At 45.3% G+C, this 25409-nt stretch overlaps 1 protein-coding gene across 4 annotated transcripts in view; it reads left to right on the top strand.

Annotated features, from left to right (window-relative positions):
• LOC123154389 (ribonuclease E/G-like protein, chloroplastic) overlaps positions 1-24865 on the top strand; it is a 30313-nt gene extending 5448 nt beyond the window's left edge. The window contains exons 1-13 of one of the 4 annotated variants that reach the window (XM_044573142.1): positions 394-640; positions 1580-1716; positions 5105-5414; positions 5508-6709; positions 7414-7731; positions 7848-7889; positions 14687-14811; positions 17598-17745; positions 19231-19303; positions 20304-20416; positions 23621-23740; positions 24065-24220; positions 24321-24865. In XM_044573142.1, the coding sequence (XP_044429077.1) occupies positions 397-640; positions 1580-1716; positions 5105-5414; positions 5508-6709; positions 7414-7731; positions 7848-7889; positions 14687-14811; positions 17598-17745; positions 19231-19303; positions 20304-20416; positions 23621-23740; positions 24065-24220; positions 24321-24497 (3165 nt within the window). In that variant the 5' untranslated portion in view covers positions 394-396 and the 3' untranslated portion in view covers positions 24498-24865. Of the gene's footprint in view, positions 1-393; positions 641-1579; positions 1717-5104; positions 5415-5507; positions 6710-7413; positions 7732-7847; positions 7890-14686; positions 14812-17597; positions 17746-19230; positions 19304-20303; positions 20417-23620; positions 23741-24064; positions 24221-24320 lie in introns of those variants that run through there. The other 3 variants (XM_044573143.1, XM_044573144.1, XM_044573141.1) reach the window with 3 other exon arrangements.
• The last annotated feature ends 544 nt before the right edge of the window (positions 24866-25409 follow it).

The raw sequence follows: 25409 nt of genomic DNA, 5'->3' as shown, positions 1-25409 counted from the left end.
ATTCGCTCGTTGCATCGTGTGCGTGTGCTTGTTTTCGAGCCAGCGTGATGCTGCTCCTCCGGCCGGCGGCGGCTTCGCTCTATCTCGCCAGTTGGACGTGCCCGACCTCGCGTGGTGCTTCTCCAGTGTTGGCTGCGTCTCCTGCAAGCCCGCGTGTTCTGCTGCTGCCAAACTCTGATCTGGATAGCGCGTGACGGTTGAGCGTCCGTTGTTTTATCCCCCGGGCTTCCTTCGTGAGGGTGAGCAGCAGATTGGTTCAGTTAGTATTTGGTTAAACCGTGAGCAAAAAAAAAGCCCTCGCATCCTGGTTATCTGGTGATATTCATTGGTGTTCCCTATGTTGACCCCGTCTCGCACATACGTCGTCGCTCGATGCTTGGTTCTCGTCCGTCTGTGATGCTGTCCCCTATGACGTCTTCGGCAGGCTGTGATGGTCGTTGTACGTCAGCTCCACTTGCGGCTTCCGGGCGCGGAGGTGATCACTCTACATCGACTCCTCTAGTGGCTTCCGGGCGCGGAGGTGATCGCTCTACGTCGACTCCTCCAGTGGCTTCCACATGCAGCTCTACGTCTGCTCGCTACTCTCGGTCGACTCTACACGCGGCTTCCACGGGTGGTGGCGACTGCTCATCGTCGGCAGGTATTTCTACCTCGACCCTCTTCCGATGTGTCCCTGTCTGCGTGTGAGATTGTGCAATTGCGATGCCTGTTTGCTGCTTGGGATTCTTCACCGGCAGGTTCTGTGACTGACTCTTCGTGCACTGAGAAACCACCTTCTCATCATTCAGGTACATCTCCAGGATTCTTGGTACTGGAGCGTCTTTTCATATGACTTATGATTCTTCCACTTTGACCTCCGTTCGACCTGTCGAGTCTCCTGTTCGTGTTCTTACGGCTGATGGCACTCTCTGTAGCTAGTCGAGGCACTCTTAGCACTTCTTTATTTCATGTTCTCTCTGTCGCTCATGTGCCCCGACTTACCATGCAGCTCATATCTGGTGGTCAGATTGTTGACTCTAGTTGTAGGGTAATTCTTGACATTGATTTGTGTTCTGTTCAGGATCGTCGCACGGCCGCCCTGCTTGGTGCTGGCCCTCGACACTCTGATGGTCTCTGGGAGCTTGACTGGCTTCGTCTTCCCTCCGCTGCCACCGCCACTAGTCCCGCAGCCCCTTTGCTGCATCTACCAGCTCTTTTCAGTAGTGGCATAATCGTCTTGGCCATTTATGTGGTTCTCGTCTCTCATCTTTGGTTCATGGTGGTGTTCTGGGGTCTGTCTCTGATAACGCTTCGTTAGATTGTCTGGGTTGTAGGCTTGGTAAGCAGATTCAACTATTCTACCCTCACAATGAGTCAATGTCCGAGCGCCCTTTTCATCTCGTTCACTTTGATGTTTGGGGTCCGGCTCCCTTCGCTTCGAAAGGGGGTAATCGCTACTATATTATCTTTATAGGCGACTTTTCTCGTTTCACTTGGATCTATTTCATGTCTTCTCGTAGTGAGGTCTTATCTATATACAAAAAAATTGCTGCCATGGTTCATACCTAGTTTTTCACTCCTATTCGTGTTTTTCGTGCAGATGCAGCTGGTGAGTATATCTCCCATGCGCTGCGAGGATTCCTTGCTGAGCAGGGTACTCTTACTCGGTTCTCTCGCTCTGGTGTTCATGCTCAGAATGGTGTGGTTGAGCGCAAGCATCATCACCTTCTTGAGAAGGTGCGTGTGATGATGATCGCCCCTTCTCTTTCACCTCACTTCTGGGCTGAGGCTGTTACCACTTCCACCTATCTCATCAACATTCAACCATCTGCTGCTCTACAGGGTGGTATTCCTCTCTTGTGCCTTTTTGGCTGTTCTCCTGATTATTCGACGCTTCGTTTGTTTGGTTGCGTTTGCTATGTTTTGTTTGCCCCTTGTAAACGCACCAAACTGACCGTTCAGTCTATTGAGTGTGTCTTTCTCGGATATAGTGATGAGCATAAGGGCTATCGGTGTTGGGATCCTGTCGGTCGCCGGATGCGTATTTCTCGGGATGTGACCTTTGATGAGTCTCGATCCTTCTACCTGCGCCCATCCTCCTCGGCCTTTTCCACGGAGGACATCTCTTTTCTTATGTTTCTGAATACACCTCCCTCTGTGCTCAGTATTCCTACTCGTCCCGCTATTGCAGATCCGATGGCATCCTCTCCTATGGTTTCTTCTCCCTCATCACATGACTCTCCACCTTCATCACCGATACCTTCCGCTTCTCCACCTTCATCACCGATACATTCCTCGTCTCCACCTCTAGTGATTCCACCTCTTCCCTCTTTTCCTTTCCATTATATTCGTCGTCCACGTGTTGTAGATAAGTCTTAATGATGTACCCTCTACTTCCTGTGTTGTCTTCCTCCTCTCAGCCGACTTATGGTCTTCGTTCTCGGCCTTGTCGGCCACTTGACCGATATTCTCCTTCTCGCTATGGTCTTTCGACCGTTCTTGAGCCGACTTCTTATCGAGATGCAGTTGTTCATCCTGAATGGCAGTTGCGATGGTAGAGGAGATTGCCGCCCTTGAGCGCACTGGCACATGGGATCTGGTTTCTCTTCCTCCCCGTGTTCGTCCCATCACTTGTAAGTGGGTCTATAAGATTAAGACTCGCTCTGATGGTTCTCTTGAGCGCTATAAAGCTCGTCTTGTGGCTTGTGGTTGTCAGCAGGAGTATGGTTGTGATTACAATGAGACTTTTGCTCCTGTGGCCCATATGACCACTGTACGCACACTTCTCGTTGTGGCCTCTGTTCGCCACTGGTCTGTGTCTCAGCTAGATGTTAAGAATGCTTTTCTTAATGGCGAGTTGCGTGAGGAAGTTTATATGCAGCCACCACCTGGGTATTCAGTTCTTGATGGCATGGTTTGCCGTCTTCGTCGCTCTCTCTATGGCCTTAAGCAAGCCTCCCATGCTTGTTTTGAGCGTTTTGCCTCTGTGGTCATTGCAGCTGTTTTTTCGCCCAATGCTCATGATCTAGCGCTATTTGTCCACCTTTCTGCTCGTGGTCGCACTCTTCTTCTATATGTTCATGACATGATCATCACAAGCGACGATTCTGAGTACATTGCCTTTGTCAAGGCCCGTCTCAGTGACCAGTTTCTTATGTCTGATCTTGGTTCTCTTTGTTACTTTCTTGGGATTGAGGTTTCCTCCATCTCTAATGGCTTTTTTATTTCCCAAGAGAAGTATATCCAAGATCTTCTTGCTCGTGCGGCTCTTAGTGATGAGCGCACTGTTAAGACTCCTATGGAGCTTAATGTTAACCTTCGCGCTTCTGATAGCGAGCTCTTGTCTGGTCTGACCCGTTATCGTCATCTTGTTGGGAGTCTTGTCTATCTTACTGTCACTCGTCCGGATATCTCCTATCCTATAATATTCCGAGTCAGTTTGTTTCCGCTCCCACTTCAGTTTACTAGTCACCTTCTTCTTCATGTTGTACGATATCTTCATGGCACGATCTCTCATGTCTCTCTTTTCCCGTTCCAACTCGTTACAGCTCGAGGCCTATTTGGATGCTACATGGTCTAGTGATCCTTCGGATCGCCGTTCACTTTCTGCCTACTGTGTTTTTCTTGGTGGTTCTCTCATTGCTTGGAAGGCAAAGAAATGGACTGCAGTTTTCCGTTCGAGCGCAGAGGCCGAGTTGAGAGCTATGGCTCTTCTGACGGCATAGGTGACTTGGTTATGATGGTTACTGGAGGATTTTGGTGTTTCTGTTACTACGCTTACCACCCTCTTGTCAGACAGTACAGGTGTTATTAGTATTGTGCGGGACCCCGTGAAGCATGAGCTTACCAAGCATATTGGTGTTCATGCTTCTTATGTGTGCGCTGCCTGTGCAACATGATGTTATTGCTCTTCAGTATGTGCCTTTGAGTTACAACTAGTGGACTTCTTCACGAAGGCCCAGACTAGAGCGCAACATAGATTTCACCTCTCCAAACTCATTGTTTGGGGGGGGGGGGGGGTTATAGTTATATTGATGATGTATTCTGGTCTTTTGGCATCCCCTTGTACATGTATATATGCTGGCTTTGGCCTCCTAATAATACAAGTTGCATCATAACACATGCAACCATGACATCATCAAAAGATTCTTTCAGATTTGAACTTAAAAAAAGTTCTATCTCCTGAATTGTTAACCTGATTGACGATCCACTTTCACCTTAGCTTTCTCGTGGCGAGATCTTCAAAACTAGATCACATGTCGGCATGTTTCGACAACTTTTTGTTGTCGATACTTGCAGATTACTATCACTTACTTGCCATGTTATTAGTCAGATAGTTACCGGATTTAATTAACTTAGTTGCCAGATTGCTCAACTGAAGTGTAGGCTGATGCTTCTTACTCGTTAACACTTGAATAATCACTATCTAGCTTTGCATAACATTGCAAAGTTAAAAAATATAACATTGCAAAGTTAAAAAATATACAAAATTATTGTCTGGTAACTACTCATAATTCTTGTGGCAACCGTGATGGCAACTATGGTGACATAATCTGGCAATTCGTGGCAGCGTTTTTTTTTCACCGGAACATGTCACATGGGATCTTGTTTCATAGCCCTCGCCGAGGTGAACCCATCGGTTAAGACTGATCGTTATTGGATTACTGGTTTGTGAGATAAATCATTTAAAAAATTCAAAAAGCAATTAATGTGATGATGTCAGCATGATGTGTAAGATTCTTGCATGCCTGCATGTGCTCTCAGTATAGTAAAAAATCCCATTGAAGTGCACGCATGCACACTTACGCAAAGTAGAATTTCCATTCCTTTTTGGGTTGCTCGGTTTAGGTTTTACTTCACAAATTCCTTTGTTTATGGATTTGTGATAAGAAACATTGTTATATGGAACCTATATTGGGAGGATGAGGCACATCTTCCTGTATTTTATACACCTGAGAAACATTATAAATTCACAACTTTACAAACAGTTTTTGTGTCAAATGCTATGGGTAATTGATTTAATTGACATGCCTGCCTATTCATGGTTATTATCAGAAACACAACAGTTGCTTATTATGATTGTTAGAAAATGATATCATTCTTTTGACATGTTACACACTTTCAGGTACCATATGGTGTGCATTTCAAGTATAATTATTTTGTTCGAGAGGAAAAAAATTCCTCTAATGACATCATATGGAGGCCTGGACCTGAGTGCTCCTTATCGATACCTTCTGTTAGCCAGAAAAATCATGTCATCCTTGTAAAAGATCAGTGGATGGAAACCAGTGTGGCAGGTATTTCCTCTCCTTCCTGGGGATCATGGCTGATGGAAGCTGATTCTGTTGAAGCTCAAATTGCTGAGAGAGGGAAGCGTGAGAGCATTGTGAAAGCCCACTCTGTTATAGATATGGTGGACGGAGCTTCATCTGTAGGTAATGTTGCTCTACCACATATTTTCATTTAATTAGTATTGACTGAGGCCCTTAGAGTTGCTGAACACTTAAATGTTTTCAGTTGATTGGCAGGTGAGCATATTATAATGAGACTTTGGAATGGCACACCTTTAGATTCAGTCAGTCCATCCATCAGTGTGCATGATGATTTTGCTGCAGCTGATAAACCAAATGCAATTAAAGTAAGTGTAAACCAACATGAGATAAATCAGCCTGTTGAGGAGCCATGGGTTCTTGGACCTATCGTCTCATTAAAGAACTCCGTTGCACAAGTGAAACGCAAGAAAGACAGAAGGAAGTTTTTGAATACGGAAAAGGATTCAGGTGAAATAACTGAAAACATGCCTGAACAGGATCAGCCTGTGGAGGAGCCATGGTTATTTCAGTCTTGGGTGACAGCAAACAGAGCTGGTGTTATATCAAAACGGAAAGTAGAAGCAAAGGGCATTATGAAAAGGTTAAAAGAATTTGATAAACCCTCAGCAGCTTCTGAGAAGGATATGCCTGCCAGTGGTGAACCACCAAGAGTCATATTAATTAACTCCTCTATCTGCAGTACACAGAGAATTGCAGTATTGGAAGATGGGAAATTAGTTGAACTCTTGCTGGAGCCCATAAAGAACAATGTACATTGTGACAGTATTTATTTAGGTATAATAACAAAACTTGTGCCTCACATGGGAGGTGCTTTTGTCGACATTGGAATTTTGAGACCTTCACTTATGAGCATAAAGCAAAACCGTGATCCATTTGTGTATCCTCAAATTGTCAAGGATATTAAAGGAGGTTCTGCTAATGATTCTGGTTATAACGATGAGAGCCTTCTGACATACGATGATGATGATGATGTTGATGATGATATGGCTGACAATGAGTTTGCAGATGAAGAAAATGACGATGATTCATCAACATTTCTGGCTCAGAATGTTAAGGAAAATGAAGAAGGCTTGGACATTGTGTCCCATTCTAATATGAAGAAGATTGATGGTGCTGAATTTGAAAATGTCTCTGGTTGGGATGATGAAATTGATGATCACGTGGAAGATGAATACAATGATGATCACTCACCAGGAGATCGGTCAGAGATCTGCAATGATATTAAGACATTATCTTCCATTCAGCATGCTTTGAGGGAATCTAACGATGATACAAATGGATGTAGGTGGTCTCAAGTTCGCAAGGGCACAAAAATCATGGTTCAAGTTGTCAAGGAGGGATTGGGCACGAAAGGTCCAACACTGAGTCCCTTTCCATGCTTAAGAAGCCGATTTTGGGTGCGTAAGATTAACATAGTTCATTAGCTCTCATGCTCTTCGAGCATTACATTTTTAGAGCTTTATAATCTCTTGTTTAAAAAAATTAATGCTTCATAATCTCTTGTTTATCACCAAAGAACTAGGAATGGACAGGGATGCGTGTTAGCTATTCACGTGCCAGAACCATGAGTTGGTTTCGAGATCTTATGGGTTTCAACTCTAGCCTACCCCAACTTGTTTGGTCTTGTTTGCCATTGGTACAACAGTCGCACAAAAGGAATATCTCTGACCGCTAAATGCGGCTTGGTTAGTTCACGGAACCACCACTATTTGTGTCTGCACCCTGTTGCAAAAACGCATGTTACGCACATGAAAAAAATGTGAAGAAAAATCTGGGATGTACAACATCCTTAGCACGTGCATTTGCAAAGTATGCCATAACAAGCTGTTTCATGCTTCACTATGTAAGAAACCTTTTTGAGTTCTGATCTTGAACAAAGCAATGATCTTAACTTACCTGGAATATGTCGCTTACGGACATTTGCCATGATAACATGTTAATGATATCACCGACGACTAACTATTCGAGGCACATTCTGATCTAAGTACCAAAACTTTTGAAAGAATGCCCTTGTTCTGACAGACCCCGCATTGTATGGTGCATAGGTGCTCAGGTAGAAACTTTTTTAACTTTGGAATGAGCCTTCCATTTTGAATTGCAGATATTGGTCTCTCGTGGCAACAAAGTTGGAGTTTCAAAAAAGATTACTGGGATAGAACGCACCCGGTTGAAGGGCATTACGAAGTTATTACGACCTCCTGGATTTACTCTGACAGCTCGTACAGTTGCCGCTGGCCATTCTTGGGAGGAGTTAAACAAGGACCTTGATCGGTTGTTATCTACCTGGAAAGGAATAACTGAACATGCTCAATCTGCTGCCCTAGCTGCCGAGGAGGGTGTGGAAGGTGCTATTCCTGTTATGTTGTATAGATCAAAGGGCCAGGCTCTATCTATTGTTCAAGATGATTTTAATGAGAAGGTGAGTTAAGTTTGCATACTGTTCAAAACACAGCAGAACCAATAAAATTATGTCACGAGTACATTTCTTTTCAAACGCTTTACTCGAATCCCGATTAACTGGTATTCTAAATATAGGTCAAGAGGTTGGTTGTGGATTCTCCTCGCACCTACCATGAGGTACGTTTATAGTCATTTAAACTCTTGAAGAAATATTTTTTGTAAAATATTTTTCCTTCACACCGATGCATGCTTTATGGTGTGTACCTCTAGACAGAAGTTGACTTCTATATGCCTGTTTTTTCTGTAATCCAAGAAGTAAACACTTGAAAATATATTCTCTGAAAATTTGCTGCATATTTTTTGTTGTCACATAAGCCTGTTGAATGAGTGGCCCATGTGGCCCACGTACTGCTGGCCCAGGATGGCTAGGCCCATACTAGAGTGGTCCAATCTTCACGAAGTGGAGGTGGATGTGAGGAAGAACACGAAGAACACGAGGGGAAACACAATGGGAACTAGTACAAATCAACACACAAGTTGCAATAAAGATACACACAGATAGATCCTTGATCCAAATCATCCACAAGAGAGAGATGAAACAAGATAGGGTTCTTCCCCAAGTCCTAACACAAGGAGGGCTTGAATTCGTAGAGGAATCTTCACGTGGCCTTGATATTGCGTGAGTCTTCTCCCTCGGGAGGTCGTGTTCTCCATCAGGAGTCATCTCCACAATGGAGGAATCCCACTAGGAATGAGTTCTAATCTTAGCTAACCCTGGATCTAAGGTGGGGGAGAGGTTTGGTTGTGCTACCTGTGTTTGTGTGTGTTTGCGGTGTTGACCTTTTTGGGTAAGGGGGGGGGGAGGTATATATAGGTCCACCCACAAATGGGTAAGTGAGGAGGGGATACATGGCTCGTGGGCCCAAAACTTTGCGCAGTCAGTCTTACCGATCAGTCTGGTCGCGGAGGACTGGACAGTCCGGTAGTGCAAATCTTCGGAGGCTTCGGCGCAGGACTGGATAGTCTGGTCGGTTGGACCGGCCAGTCCGGTGGCGAGTCTTTTGGACAGTCTGGTGGCAACAGAAGGTTTTGAAGCTGTGCAGACCCACACGGACTGTCCGGCTAGCCGTCCGGATGCACCTCTTCTTCCGTCATTGCTTCCACGCTTCCCTCTTGGATGGCATAGTCGTACTCTTGTGCTTGCACTCCCTCAACATGCGCGAAGCTCAGCTTAAACCTATACATGCATTAGGAAGGAGGGTCAAGTAGTATACCATCCTCGAAGGGGCAAGTAAACACTACGTAAAGGAGAGAAATTCACCTTCATATGTATGATGTGGGAGATGCGTGTGTCTCCTGACGGTGGGGCACTTGACATGGTGATGTCCGTGGGATGCTCCGCATCAAGATGGGAATGAATGATATCTATCACCCCACTTGAGGGCGAGTGTTGTATGAGTGACCCATGTATTGCTGGCCTAGGAGGCCCAGGCCCATACCAGAGAGTGGCTTCTTAGAGTACTATTTATATAACCATGTAGCCTTTTGTATTTACCCCATTGTATAAGGGGTTTTCTGCATATCTTACACCTGTACATGTATATATATATTGGCCTACGACGTCATGGGAATACAAGTTGCATATTCCTAACATGGTATTAGATCTCAGGTTTTTTTAGCACGCACAACTCGTGCTTGATCCTTTCCTGGCGTCATCGTGTTCTCCTTGTTGGATGTGTAACGCCCCTATCTGGTTGAGGGGCGACCAGAGTAGGCTACGGATTGGATCGGGAGGGAAAAGGTGCGAAGACTTGGAAAGGGGATGAGCGAAGGGGGAGTAGGTGAGGGGAATTCAGATTACTTTCAACCAACATGCCGATACATCCCTTCTCCAGGGTTTAAGTACACACGCTACGCCATTGGCCCTTGCCTCTTACACGCTTACAGGTGGAACCCACGCACGCCTACACTTGGCCATGCCAACTGGCAGTCACACGGTGGTGTGTTCTACTGCTGTGACAGGATGTCGCTGTTTCGTCGCCGCCTCGATTCTCTACTTTGGCAACTGCTTGCCCACCCTCCCAATACTCCGGTCAACGCCACTGCCCCGAGCCGCCTGCTTCGTCTTGAATCAAGCCGCCCGTGTCCTGATCTCTAGATCGAGACGCCGCGGGACTCCTCTGGGTCGAGCCGCAGACTTCCGCGAGACTCCTCTAGATTGAGTCATCCAGGTCCAGCTTTCTGGATCGCGTCGCCTGCCCTGGTTCCCTCCTCTGGATTGCCTCCTGATTCTGGCGAGCCGCCCAGGTCGTCACCTTGTTAGTTCATGGCCCCGCCGGTTCGTCATGTGGGCTCTCGATCGCGATTCTGACCCCAGTTGTCGTTCCTCGCCGATCTCTGCTGCTGGCCATCGATTCTTGTCACCACCGGCCGCTGATTCCTTATGCTGGCCGCCGGACCCGGCCACCTCCGGCTGGAATTGATCTCCGGCTCATCTGTTGCCCCTTGGTCCCGTCGGGACCCTCTGGTGGTAGCCCGTGAGGGCTGCTACTGCCTGTCGGTCGGTCGTGAAAAAAGGAGAAAAAAGAGAGAGATGTTTTCATCGGGGTTGTATGTCCCTCGCCGCCCGATGAATCTTGACGTTGTTTTCTTCACTGCCCCTGTCTTGCACATGGGCCGTTTCTCGGGGCTTGATGCTTGTTCACCTGTAACGTCGTCCCCTTAGGCGTCTTCCGCAGGTTGTGCTGGTCGCTCTTCTGCGGCTCCTCCTGTGACCTCATATGGTGATTGTTGCTCTACACTGACGACTCTCGCGACTTTCACCTGTGAATGTTGCTCTTCCCCGACACCTCTGCGACTTTCACCGGCTGTACTAGTGCGCATGACTCCATCGACCGTGCCTCACACACATGTCTTCCCTTGGCCCTTGGTGCTTGTCTGCATATGGCCTCGTCTCCTCCACCATCGGCCTTTGCCGGTGCTACTGGTCATGCTACACCGTCACATTTAGCGGGTTCCACAAGTGGTGGTGGCCGCTCCTTTCCCGGTGCTACTATGTCGACTACTTCAGTTGTGTACTTCATTGAGGAGATTGCGCAACTTCATGCCCTGCTGATTGCCTCCGACTTTCTATTGTCGGGTGCATCTACGTCGACCTCTTCAGTTGAGTCCTTGACCGAGCAGGAGATTGGTGCTACTTCGATGCCTGCTAGCTCCATCTTCCGGTTCTCCATCGACAGGTTCTGCTGGTTCTGCTACTGACTCTTTGGCATTGTGAGACCACCTTCTATACAAGCAGGTACATCTTCGTGGATTCTTGATACCGAAGCATCTTTTCATATGACTCATGATTCATCCACTTTGTCCTCTACTCGACCTCTTGATTCTTTTGCTCATGTTCTTACTGGTGATGGTACCTCTCTCCTGGTTACTGGTCGAGGCATTCTTGGTACTTCATCTTTTCATGTTCCTGATGTTGCTCATGTTCCCCGACTTACCATGCAGCTCATTTCTGGTGGCCAGATTATTGATTTTGGTTGTCGTGTCATTCTCGACTTTCACTATTGTTCCGTTCTGGACCGTCATTCTGACGCTCTCCTTGGTGCTGGCCCTCGACATCATGACTCTCAGGGCCTCTGGGAGTTTGACTGGCTTCATCTGCCGTCCGTTGCGAGTCTCCCCCCTCTGCTGCCTTGTCTACCAGCTCTTTTCAATAGTGGCATCTTCGCCTTGGTCACTTGTGTGGCTCTCGTCTTTCATCCTTAGTTCGACGTGGTCTTCTTGGATCCGTTTCCGGCGGTGTGTCTTTAGATTGTCAGGGTTGTCGGCTTGGTAAACAGGTCCAATTACCTTATCCTCATAGCGACACTGTCTCAACGTCCTTTTGACCTTGTTCACTCTGATGTCCGGGGTCCAACTCCCTTTGCCTTGAAAGGAGGTCATCGCTACTATATTATCTTTGTAGATGATTTCTCTCGATACACCTGGATATATTTTGTGTCTTCTCATAGTGAGGTGTTATCCATCTATAAGCATTTTGCTGCCATGGTTCACACTCAGTTCACTATGCCTATTCGTGTGTTCTGTGCTGACTTTGCTGGAGAGTATATCTCCAAGATGTTGCATGGAGTCCTTGCTGAGCAGGGTACTCTTGCCCAGTTGCCATGTGCTGGTGCTCATGCTCAGAATGGCGTGGCTAAGCGCAAGCATCGTCACCTTCTTGAGACGGCTTTGCATTGATGATTGCCGCCTCTTCTTTCACCCCACTTCTAGGCTGAGGCTGTCTCCACTTCCACCTATCTCATCAACCTTTGGCCATCCACTGCTCTGCAGGGTGGCGTTCCTTCCGAGCATCTCTTTGATAGTTCTCCTGATTATTCGGTGCTTCATTTGTTTGGTTGTGTTTGCTATGTTCTTGCCCCTCATGAACACACCAAATTGTCCGTTCAGTTGAGTGTGTCTTCTTAGGTTATAATGATGAGCATAAGGGCTATCGTTGTTGGGATCCAATTAGTCGCCAGATGTGTATTTCTCGGGATGTGACTTTTGACGAGTCTCGTCCCTTCTACCCGCGTCCATCTTCCTCGACCTTTTCAGTGGAGGATATATTTTTCCTCACTTTTCCTGACACACCTATCACTCTTGTTTAGCCCTTGTCCGTCCGTCCTACTGCCCCTGCTTCTCCGACTGATGCATATCCAACGCCATCTCCCACGGTTTCCTCACCTCGCTCGTCACATGATTCTGCTCCTTCATCCCCGGTGTCTTCTTTGTCACCCTCACCTATCTCAGTGATTCTTCCTCGTATTCTTCTATCTTTTCCTCGGTATTATACTCGTCGTCCGCGTAATGTGGATGTGTCTATTGATGTGCCATCTTCCCCATCTCATCAACCTACTTATGGCTTGCGTCCTTGTTCGCTTCCGCCTGTTGATCGACTTGGTTTTCCAAGCGCAAGCGCTGCTGTTCTTGAGCCGACTTCATATCGTGAAGCTGTTGTTCATCCTGGATGGCAGTTTACGATGGCTGAGGAGCTTGTTGCTCTTGAGTGCACCGACACGTGGGATCTTGTTTCTCTTCCTCCTCGTGTCTGTCACATCATTTGTAAGTGGGTCTACAAGGTTGAGACTCGTTCCGATGGTTCTCTTGAGCACTACAAAGCTAGTCTTGTGGCTCGTGGTTTTCAACAGGAGCACGGTCGTGATTATGATGAGACTTTTGCTCCTGTGGCCTAGATGACCACTATTTGTACACTTCTTGCCGTGGCCTTTGTTCGGCACTGGTCTGTGTCTCAGCTTGATGTTAAGAATGCCTTTCTTAATGGTGAGCTGCGTGAGGAGGTTTACATGCAGCCACCACCTGGGTATTCTATTCCTGATGGCATGGTCTGCCGTCTTCATCGCTCTCTCTTTCTGGCCTTAAGCAAGCTCCTCACGCCTGGTTTGAGTGTTTTGCCTCTGTGGTGACAGCCCCTGGTTTTTCAGCGAGTGCTCATGATCCAGCGCTGTTTGTCCACCTTTCTGCTCATGGTCGGACTCTTCTTCTTCTCTATGTTGATGACATGATCATCACTGGCGACGACCCCGAGTATATTGCCTTTGTGAAGGCCCGTCTTAGTGAGCAGTTTCTTATGTCTGATCTTGGCCCTCCTTGCTACTTTCTTGGAATCGAAGTCTCTTCTACCACCGATGGCCTTTTTATTTCCCAGGAAAAGTATATCCAGGATCTTGCTTGTGTTGCTCTTACAAATGAGCGCATTGTTGACTCCCATGGAGCTCAATGTCCACCTCCGTGATATTGACGGTGTCCCCTTGTTTGATCCAACACGTTATCATCATCTTGTTGGTAGTCTTGTCTATCTAGCTGTCACTTGTCCAGATATCTCTTATCCGGTCCATATTCTGAGTCAGTTTGTCTCTGCTCCCACTTCGGTTCACTATAGTCATCTCCGTCGTGTTCTCCGGTATCTTCGGGGCACGATCTCTCACCGTCTGTTCTTTCCTTGCTCTAGTTCCTTGCAGCTTCAGGCTTATTCGGATGCTACGTGGGCTAGTGATCCCTCAGACCGCGGTTCACTTTCTGCTTACTTTGTTTTTCTTGGTGGTTCTCTCATTTGCCTGGAAGACGAAGAAACAGACTGCAGTTTCCCATTCAAGTGCAGAGGCTGAGTTGCGAGCTATGGCTCTTTTGAAGGCAGAGGTGACTTGGTTACAGTGGTTACTTTAGGAGTTTGGTGTTTCTGTCACTACACCTACCCTGCTATTGTTTGACAGTACATGCGCTATTAGCATCGTGCACGATCCTATGAAGCATGAGCTGACCAAGCATATTGGTCTTGATGCTTTCTATGTGTGCGTTGGTGTGCAGGATCAGGTTATTGCTCTTTAGTATGTGCCTTCCGAGTTACAGTTGGCGGATTTCTTTACGAAGGCCCAGACTAGGGTGCAGCATGGTTTCTATCTCTTCAAACTCGGTGTTGTTTATCCACCATGAGTTTGAGGGTGGGTGTTAGAGTACTATTTATATAGCCATGTAGCCTTTTGCATTTACCCCATTGTATAAGGGGTTTTCTGCATATCCTACACCTGTACATGTATATATACTGGCCTATGGCCTCATGGGAATACAAGTTATGGCTGACCTAGTTGAGGTAGAGCTCCAGGCAGCAAAGGAGTGGGTCGCCAGAACAATCTATGGGTTCGACCACAGGTGTGCCTCCACTGTCCTACAAAGCATAATAATTAAATATGGATAGTTGTACTGTTAGCATATTAGTGTACCTTAAAACAACCTTAAAGTGAAAATGTACAATTTACATTTTACTGTCAACATATTAGTGTTTCTTATGGATATAAAAGCAAAACATGTATTGTGTGCCCTACCTTACATTGAGGGATATTGTCCATTCTTAGTAGAAAATCACATTTTCCAGACCTCTTGATGTAAAAAAAAAGCTTTTCTTCTTTCGTTTCTAGGTTACGGGCTATCTCCAAGAGGTTGCACCTGAGCTCTGCAATCGAGTCGACCTCTACGAGAAAAGAACTCCCATATTCGATGAATATAAGATCGAAAAGGAGATCGACAATATTCTCTGCAAAAGGTATGATATCTCTTCCTGCATTACTGATGTTCGTTTTACAGCTGCTAATGTTTTTGCTTCCTGTGTGTAGTATCTGCGAGCCATTCTACTGGAGAGCAAAATTGCATCTGTAATTGTGTATTTGAGTTTGATAAGTAGCTTCAGTACGTCTGGACCAAGGAGCTGCTTTTGTGGAGTAGTGTGGATGTTATCTCTGCATTGCTGCTACCATAACTTTTATCACTTCCTAACTAAGAATAAATTAATTTAATAAAAGCCAATCCAAAGAGCAGAGTGCAACAACTACAGTGGCTTGGTGTCGTAGGTATTTCTGCGTAGAACTAGCTCAAAGAGTTAAGTTAACTTAGAAGTTGGTTTTGTAATAGCTGATCCATCATGGGCCAAACAAGTCAATTGGCCCATGACCGAATTGACATTGGCACCCAAGGGAGCCAAGGAAAAAAAAGAAGGAAAAATGGCAGAAAAAGGAGGTTCCCTCGGGAATGAGTGAACTGTCCCAACCCTCTGGCCAGCAAGCAGCCAGCCCGGCGGCTCTGGCTCTGACCCAGGCACAACCTTCAAGAAGGATATCACTGAGAAGGGTGCGATCGTTCGGTTGTGCGTTGCCGAAGGTGCAGGCATCCCTGTGCTTCCAGATCATCCAAGATGTTAGGAGTACAGTACTAGCGAGGCCTTTTCGCCGCTCCTTGGAGGTTCTCTGCTTGGTTTCCAGCCACTAGTCGATGAGGGTCTCGCCAGGATCAGGCCCCCTGGAGGAGGTACGGAACCAAGGCATGACCTCATGCCAAATATCCCTGGCGAACAGGTAGTGGACCAGGAGATGCTGCATGGTCTCCAAAGTTTGGACGCAGAGCAGGCAAGCAGGATTATGTGGCAGCGCTTTGTGGGCAAGGGCGCTGCGCATTCCAACAACGATCAGACCGGCCAGCCAAAAATTGACTTTACGAGGAGCCCATGTCTTCAAAGTATGTTTCCAGGCACAACAGCGACAGACCCATGGAAGGTTGCCCTATAGCCTGGTCTGGCAGAGTAGACACCAGACTTAGTCCACCTCCAGACGAGGCATTCAGGCTCATCGAAGGGTTGGTAGGCTCGCCAGAGCGTCACAAACTCTCAGAGCCCCAACAAGGAAAGCTCAATCAGGATGTTGTCAATCCAGGCACCATTGAGAAGCCCCTGGGCCACGGTGCGAATTTCACCTCGACGGTTAGGGATCTTGGCGAGGATGTCAGTTGATAATTTTGCCACCGCGCTACTGCCAAGCCTGCGGTCAGACCAAAACTGGCAAGAAGACTGCCCATTGCCAATGATAGGCACTTGGGTGTCCTGATCTTCCGATTAGAGGTACTCCTTTGATTTTATAGGAGTTGACTTTGACGATCGGACTACAATGTGTGTTGACGCTGTGCCATGCAATCGCTAAACCAACTCCAGAGTTGTTATTGACCAAGCTATGAACAGCAATGTGAGTATTGCGAATATGAGTTGGGGTTCTGAAAAGCGGTTCACCGGCGGTCGTTGGACACATCAGTTTACACGAAGTTGCAGCAATGTCCTAGGGCGGTATTTATGGAGGGACGAAGGGGAAATTCGGCCATCCTTGGGAGCCAGAGGCGACGAAATCCACCATAAGTCGGCTTCCTCCACTTATACAGACTAAAACTGCCCAGAAGTTAGGTGGCACAACATCTATGGATGATTATCGACGGAATTATGAGGTGTCATCTTGTATATTTCGTGAAGGGGAGCCTTGGCGCAGTGGTAAAGCTGCTGCCTTGTGACCATGAGGTCATGGGTTCAAGTCCTGGAAACAGCCTCTTACAGAAATGTAGGGAAAGGCTGCGTACTATAGACCCAAAGTGGTCGGACCCTTCCCTGGACCCTGCGCAAGCGGGAGCTACATGCACCAGGTTGCCCTTTTTTTCATCTTGTATATTTCGTCCATGTCTTCATTCAGCGGCTGGTTTTCAGGGGTTCAAACACTAGTGTCCTTCTGATAATGACGGGATGTTAGGTAATAAACACATCAAGCTAATGCACCAAAGTAAAGAAGCCCAGCCCATGTAACATTGTGGCCTGCCCATGTGTTTGTTTTGCCCCGGGCTGTGCCAATGGTCAATGTGATAGATCTGATCGATTGGTGTACCACGTCTCGCTGCAGGGAGTTTAGGAGGCCTACCGTTGCCTCCACCGCTCGTCACGACGCCATCCACAATCGCATACTAGTACACAGCTGGACGCCAAGCGATTGGAGACCAGCGAGTATTCAGTTCGCCTGCAACAGCCACCACTTATTGAGTCACCAGCTTTTCGCATGTCTGTACCACAACTCTTGCCTGAAAGGATGGCAGAGGACAATGACGTCGTCAGCGTGCAGGGATTTAGCCAGGATTTGCCTATGAGGGTAAAGAAGCCAAAGTCCAGGGTAGGCTGAACCAAGCGGCAGAGGGTGTCGACGGACAGTATGAAGATTTGCGGGGAAAGCGGGTCCCCTTGCCACATGCCCTTCCGGTGCCAAATCGGTGCGCTGGGCATGCCGTTGATCAGGACCCTAGTATTGGCGTAGGAGCACAATATGCACAGCCAACCGCAGAATTTCTTGCCAAAACCATAGCGACAAAGAACCTTGAGGACGAATGTTCAGGAGATCGAGTCAAACGCTTTGGTTAGGTCAAGCTTTAGCAGCTCCCGCGGCAACTTGAGCTGGTGAAGGAGCCACGCCGATTGATATTAGAGATGCTTATAAATTTCTGCCTTATTATATGATAGTGTTTCCTTTGTTGCAGGGTTGTGCTACAGAATGGGGGTTCATTAATTATAGAACAGACTGAAGCTCTAGTTTCCATTGATGTGAATGGTGGCCACAGTATGTTTGGTCAAGGGACGTCGCAGGAGAAGGCTATTTTAGATGTCAATCTTGAAGCTGCAAAGCAAGTATGTGCTTTATGCTTTTGCTTTGCAGGAAAACAGTATATTTGCTTCCAAATTGTCTCTCAGAATCTATCTGTGTCATGAACTTATCCTTCTGTCGTGATTCACTTTCATTGCTTTATTAATTGCTACAGATGCAATTCATTGCACTTTGTCTTGCACGGCACAGGTTTGCTATGAAAATATTGCTCTTGCTTCTTGTTATGAGTGAACATATTTATGATGAAACTATCGACTTTGCAGTAGCACTTAAGGGATGCAGTTGGTGTATGTGCTAGAGCTGCTACTCCCCTGTTTATATATAAGGGGTGTTTGACTTTTCAGTCTCCAATGCATGATCTTGAGTACGATTTTTACTTTATAATATGCTTAATTTTTTTAGTAAAATGATATATGACATGCAAATATGACATGCAAATATTTTGCAAGACAAATACAACAACATTAGTGGTCAAAGTTTTAAAAAGTTGATCACATGTATACTTATGTGCCTTATGTTTTGAATAGCGGTAGTATGTCAGTTTGTCCGGGCTGTTGGTTCTGTTTGGCCATTCTATTAATTTCATATTGTTAGCTATATATTAGCATCAGTGTATCACATGCTCATATCACAAATTTTCATTAGTTCTTTTATATGTTGGTTATCTAATCCCAAGGCAGGATGACCTAATGAGTGGGCTGCTCACACACACGTAGCTATTGCACATTCAAAAATAAATGCATCCCTTCTGGTAGAATGTAACATCAAATAATAGCGTAATATTTGGATTTTATCATTTTATGAGTGTTGTTGACTTACTGTCATTTAGGTGATTGTATTTTGAGAAGTGATATCTGTGTATGGTTCACAAAGGAATTGTTACTTATTTCATTTCAAGTACTAAATAAAAAATTCACTGTCTGATGGCACACATTTTACTTCATAACCTTCTGCTTTTTAAGATTAAATAGTGCATATTTCTCTTTTTTTTAGCTGGGACAATCAGCCTTCATCAGCATATTCTGTACTCCTGCGTTCATAATATAGTGCACATTGGTTTTCTCAGAAGTTAAATTTCAGAAACTTAGACCAAGTTCACCGAGAAAATTATCTATATCTACTATACCGGATATATACCATATGAAATATAATCATGATTAAAATAATGGTATTGATTTGGAATTCTAGACGCTGATAATTTTTTCCTATAAACTTGGTCAAAGTTTAAAAGTATGCCTTTGAAAAATCTAGTAAACACTATTTTGGAACGGGAGTACCATTTATTACTCAAATTATACTTGATGCATTGATATCCCTATTAGAAAATTGCTTTGCACAATGATACCATACCTGCAACTGGTACTTGTGTTTTGTGTAACCAGCAACCATACACACGCTATGGAGCAAGATAATAAATCTGGCTTGCATAGGTTGATTGTATATTTGAAGTATGGAAGATTATTAAAGTACTGGACTTGATTGCTAATCTTGAAATTTCTTCAACACAGATTGCTCGTGAGCTGCGCTTGAGGGATATTGGTGGCATCATTGTTGTTGATTTTATCGACATGACGGACGATTGTAAGATATAGTTTCGACTCTCGTAGAAGTAATAATGTCATGTAAATGCATATCCAGGATTGTGCATTTGTTTTACATATTCTCACTAAACTTGCATTTATGTTTTGCTTTATTTATTTATTTTTTCTGCCAACCCGTTGATACTTGACTATCTTGTACAATTTTATATCGTATACTAGTATCATTTGTGCAGCCTGATGTTTTAGAATTTACTAGAATGCAGTCTCATTGAATATCATTCTGTGACCTGTACCTTCTCATGTTTTCACATGCTAGGGTAAAATTACCTAGCAAATGATGCTGCTTATTGATGTTAAACTGCTAGATTGTTTTGTAAAAAATCAAGTATAAGATTTCATTTAATGGCATTCTTTTATTAGTGAACAGTATATTACATTTTGTAGTCAAACACTTGCATATCATTACTCCTGCCAGTAAGATTCAGTCTGGTGTTTGTCCTACAAATTCTTCTTCTTTACCTGTTAAGTTGTTATATGTATCTGGATGCTGGTAAATTTGGTTGGATTTTCAACAAAAAAATGATTAAATTTTGCTCAGTATCTCTATAAGAATATTTGGCATCTGATCTGGATACTTTGCAAAAGTTAGGAATTGTTTGGCTAGATTTTTGTGTGTGCCATCATTTCTCTTCTGACAGGAAATTCACGATTTGTAATTTAAAAAGTGCATTCTGTTCAAAACTGAATCTTCATGGAATTTTAAGAGCTTTGCTTATGCTCTGAATTAAGGCCACTACAGGTAATAGAGAACACCGCTTTTACTTGTACTACCATTTGGGCATCCTGCAGAGTTGGTTAAATTGTTAGTTGACATCGTGACCAATCTGTTATGGCATTCCCATTTTTCTTCTGATGGTTGAGACAAATTCCTTCCTGGTTATTTAATCAATGTTTCTTGCACTTAATGATGTCCATCAGATTATGCGTATTTTGCTGCTCCTTTTTTTTTAGCCTTGATCTAATCTAGCATTTTCCCTCAGCAAACAAAAGATTAATCTATGAAGAAATGAAGAAAGCAGTAGAAAAGGACCGCTCAACCGTTGGTGTTTCAGAATTGTCAAAGCTAGGTTTGATGGAAATAACTAGAAAAAGGGTAATGTGCTACTGACACTTTGCCAGCATGCTGACACTATGTTCTTGTATACTGGAAACTTCAATTTTCATAAGAGCGCAATAAATCTTGTTGGTTGTTACTTGGAGTTATCAGTGGCAAACTCGTAATTGCTTGAATCACTTTGCCAGCATGCTGACAGTTATCCAAGAGGTTCACAATAACATGAACACATATTTATCTGATTATATAGTACGTATTGAGCAATAGTAAGTTGATGAAACCCAAGGGTATCCAAAGAAGGCTAAATAAACAAAAATATTGAGAAATCACTATTGCCACATTTATTGTCCATTTTCCTTATAAAATTTAAGACATATTAGGTGAGGTATCCTGAACTGATTAATCACCCATCGTTCTGATCCACGATTTGCCTGACCTATGCTTGCTAGGGTGCAAACTCTGACTAAAAATGACATCGTTTTAATGAGAATACTCTCTATATTGAAATTTGTGAAGATGGAAGTGTGATTCAGAAGTTCATGTTGTCAGTGTACGTACAAACGTTTTCTTCTCATCTCAAGATTTCTCTGTTCTCTCCCACGGTCATGGTTTATACTGAATTTCCAGTATATGGGGATTCTGGCAGAAAACACTGTATGTCAGCATCTGAATACTGTCAAAATCAGAAGTTCGACTGCATCAACTGTTAGAACTCAGGCCTTATTTTGCTCCCTGTATCTCTCCATAAGTTGTCGTACCAAGAAAATGGCTTCCATGGTCGACCTCCCAGGCATGAAACCAAACTGATTTTTGGTCACGCTTGTCATTCTTAAGCAGTGCTCAATGACTCTCCCATAGCTTCATTGTATGGTTCATCAGCTTAATTCCATGGTAATTAGTACAACTCTGAACATCCCCTTGTTCTTGAAGATTGGTACTAATATACTCCGTCTCCATCCTTCTGGCATCTTGTTTGCTCGAAAAATGTGGTTGAAAAGCTTGGTTAGCCATACTATCGCTGTGTCCCCGAGGCCTTCCCACACCTCAATGGGGATACAATCAGGGCCCGTTGCCTTGCCTCATTTCATCCTTTTTAAAGCCTCCTTGACCTCAGACTCTTGGATTCGCCGCACAAAACGCATGCTGGTCTCATCAAAAGAGTCGTCCAGTTCAATGGTAGAACTCTCATTCTCCCCATTGAACAGCTTGTCGAAGTACTCCCACCATCTATGCTTAATCCCCTCTCCTTCACCAGGAGTTGGTCTGCTCCGTCTTTGATGCATTTGACTTGGCCAACATCCCTCGTCTTCCTCTCTCGGATCTTGGCCATCTTATAGATGTCCCTTTCGCCTTCCTTTGTGCCTAACCATTGGTAGAGGTCCTCATACGCCCGACCCCTTGCTTCACTGACAGCTCGCTTTGCAGCCTTCTTCGTCATCTTGTACTTTATGTTGTCTGCACTGCTATCCAGGTATAGGCGTCTGAAACAATCTTTCTTCTCTTTAATCGCCTTCTGGACATCATCATTCCACCACCAGGTATCCTTAGCTTCGCTTCTCCTTCCCCTGGACACTCCAAACTCCTTCGAGGCCACCTTACGGATGCAAGTCGCCATCTTCATCCACACATTGTCTGCATCCCCTCCTTCCTTCCAAGGGCCCTCCTTAATGACCCTATCCTTGAACGCCTGAGCTACCTCCCCCTTGAGCTTCCACTACTTCGTTCTAGCAACTTTGGCACACTTATCCCACTGGACACGAATCCGAAAGCGGAAGTCAGCAGCCACCAGCTTATGCTGAGGGACAACACTCTCTCCAGGTATCACCTTACAATCTAGGCACGCACGCCTATCTTCTCTTCTCGAGAGGACGAAATTAATCTGGCTAGAGTGTTGGCCACTACTAAAAGTCACCAGATGTGATTATCTCATTTTAAAGAGGGTGTTAGCTACGATCATGTCGTAGGCTAGAGCAAAGCTTAAGACATCTTCTCCTTCTTGATTCCTGATGCCATAGCCAAAGCCCCAATGCACCCCTTCAAAACCTGTGTTAGATGTACCCACGAGGCCATTGAGGTCTCCTCTTATGAAGAGCTTCTCGCCAATCGGTACACTCCTCACCATGTCCTCCAGGCCTTCCAAGAACTCCCTCTTGGTGTTCTCATTGTGGCCTACTTGCGGGGCATACGCGCTGATAACATTGAGAACTAAGTCACCAACTACCAGCTTGACCAGGATAGTCCGGTCCCCGCGGAAGCTAACAATGGCGTGCAAACTCCAGCAAGGTGAATTCGCCACCGTTCTCGGTGCGGAAGACACCCATGGCCTCAAGCGCCATGCGATTTTCCTGGTGGTCGCGTCGCCGAATTCGATGGCTTCCCACAGATCATGGCCCTCCAGCTTCACCCTCATGAGGAGGCTCCAATCCTCATAGTTCCTCCTGAGTCAGCTGCAGGAACACCGCGCCGTTGACTTCCTTCACCCCGCGCTGGATGGCAACCTCTGGTCTGTCATGGCGCCCCCTGCGCCTTGGCTGCGTGGAAGGCGAACGACGACTATAGACATGCTGCTGTGTGCTGCGACCGATGCGGCCACCCACTGAAGCTAGCATGGTCTTGGATCAGCACCTTGCTTTCATATTGAATGTTAGAACTCAGGCTGAGATAGAGAGGCAGAGGGAAGCTGGGGCTGAACACAGGATAGTGTTTTTCTGAAGCTGTTGCTTGTATTGCTGCCCTGGGGTCTATAGATAATGGGCAAGTCGATTGCTAATGCTAAATCGACCATGCAACTCTAGCAGCTGCTAGTACATGCAGAAAGCAAATTGACTACTAGCTGCCTGCGTGCATATTTTTTGGGACAGAGGGAGTACATACTAAGAAAGCTCGAGCGGACCTACACTAATAATAGCCAAGTAAATACAACATAAAGATTACAGCTAACATCAACTGTCTTTTCTCTTTGAAAATAAGGTTGTAACTGCTTAGTCATCAGTAGTTTCTGAATGTTCTTGTTTTTTATTTTAATGGTGAAATTATGTTCGTGTAGCAACATACTCCCTCCGTCCCAAAATTCTTGTCTTAGATTTGTCTAAATATCTGTATTTAGACAAATCTAAGACAAGAAGTTTGGGACGGAGGGAGTACTTACTACTGTTATTTGTTTATTACTTTTGAGTCATCCCGACACCCCTCCTTTAAATTATCATGTTGCCAGTAATGTTGATATGCCTGGTTGGTATGCAGGTTCGACCAAGTGTTACTTTCATGATCAGCGAGCCTTGTCCATGTTGCCATGGTATTGGTCGTGTTGAAGCTCTTGATACGTCCTTTTCTAAGATAGAACGTGAAATCTGTCGACGCCTGGTAAGTCCTACAGACAATGCTTGTTTGTTGTCCGTCCTCAGTTTATGGCTTTAGTTTGTGTTACACTATCGAAATGAATGCTCACACTGGATGTAGCTAATTTTCTAGAGATAATTTGATACAATACTGATGACCCATGGAATTGAAATCGCATGTTTGTTTAGATAATTTGGCATTATGATAAACCTTTTTCTTCTGGATGCACATATGATCTCCTTATATAGCCAAAATTCCAGACATAGAACTTCAGGTCATGATGTACTCAGTGTTTTAGTCACAGTTATTGACAAGGAATGTTTGTCTTAAATCTTTTCCAATGAACAGGCCGTCTCTGGTCATAATCCAGATCCAGAAAAACCAAAATTGTGGCCAAGATTTTTGCTTAGGGTGGACCATGAGATGTGCACGTACTTGACGTCAGGCAAAAGGACTAAATTAGGGATCCTTAGTAGCTCCCTCAAAGTTTGGGTTTTGTTGAAGGTATAACATGTCATGCGTTTCTTTATCCATTTACACCCTCCATGAATCTTCAATAATGATAAACGTAAGCGAACTCATTTTGCTAATGAAAACAATCCAGATTGCTCGAGGTTTTACACGGGGTGCATTTGAATTGCTACCATATTCTGATCAGAAGGACACGGATGAGCAGAAGGAATTATCACCAGAGTCACCACCTCCAAGGGAAGCAGGAAGACCGAGACTGTCTGTTTTTCCTATAAAGAAATGGATGAGCCGTGCAAAGCGAGCCAAGTGAATATCTTGCAAAGATGAGACGAACTTTTTTTTCAAAGAGCTGAACTGAATCCCAGATTGACAAGGGGTGATTTTCCGAGGGCTTTGCTGTGTTCCAACGGTGATCCCAACAGCGGATATTCATGTTTGCTTGGCTAAAGTTTGGACAACTACTGTCCTTGATTTTGTAGTTGCCACTCAGTGAAGTTTAACGTGAAATGTGGGAAGATCGTAGGACGCAATGAAATTAGATTGTGTGAAAGCTGTGGGGGCAGAGCATAGTTACGTAGTTGTTGTATCGCCCTAGTCAGATTTTTTGTTTATTTATTCAATCATTGTTAAAACATTAAATGATACTCCCTCTGTTCCGTAATATTTGTCGCTGGGGCATTCTTTCCGACCAGGTGAAAAGGGGGGAAAGTACCAAACTACCCTCAATTTGAAAAAAAAAATTGTCGCTAGGATCGTCCTCTTCCTCCGCTCCTCTCCTCCGCCAGGCTCCGCCCTCTGCCGTCCGCAGCTCCCACATCCTCCACCGCAGCTCCGGCGTCCGTCCTTGCCGGCCACAGCTCCCTTGCCGCCCGCCTTCCTCCGCTCCAATCGAGAGCTCCAGATCCCGTCCCGTCGGCCATAGCTCTCTCGCCAGATCCCGTCCCGTCGGCCACAGCTCTCTCGCCGGCCGCCTTCCTCCGCTCCGATCGAGAGCCCCATGTCCGTCCCCGCCTGTGCATCCATCTCGAATTGATCCTCTGTTGCTGCTCCGCTCCTCTCGACCCTCTGCTGCTCCGCTCCTCACAATCCTCTGTTGATGCCCCTCTCCCTTTGCCGCTGAAGACCTGGAAATTTGTGTGGAAATCAGCACAAATCAACACTCTAATGCTCTGCATCTAATTTGCCAGTATAAACAGAAACAGAGTTCAATATAAACATAAAC

Source organism: Triticum aestivum, chromosome 7A, assembly GCF_018294505.1.
Source record: "Triticum aestivum cultivar Chinese Spring chromosome 7A, IWGSC CS RefSeq v2.1, whole genome shotgun sequence".
NCBI classification, from domain to species: Eukaryota; Viridiplantae; Streptophyta; class Magnoliopsida; order Poales; family Poaceae; genus Triticum; species Triticum aestivum.
The sequence above is the reverse complement of the archived record's forward strand: the minus strand, read 5'-3'. Positions and strand labels throughout refer to the sequence as shown.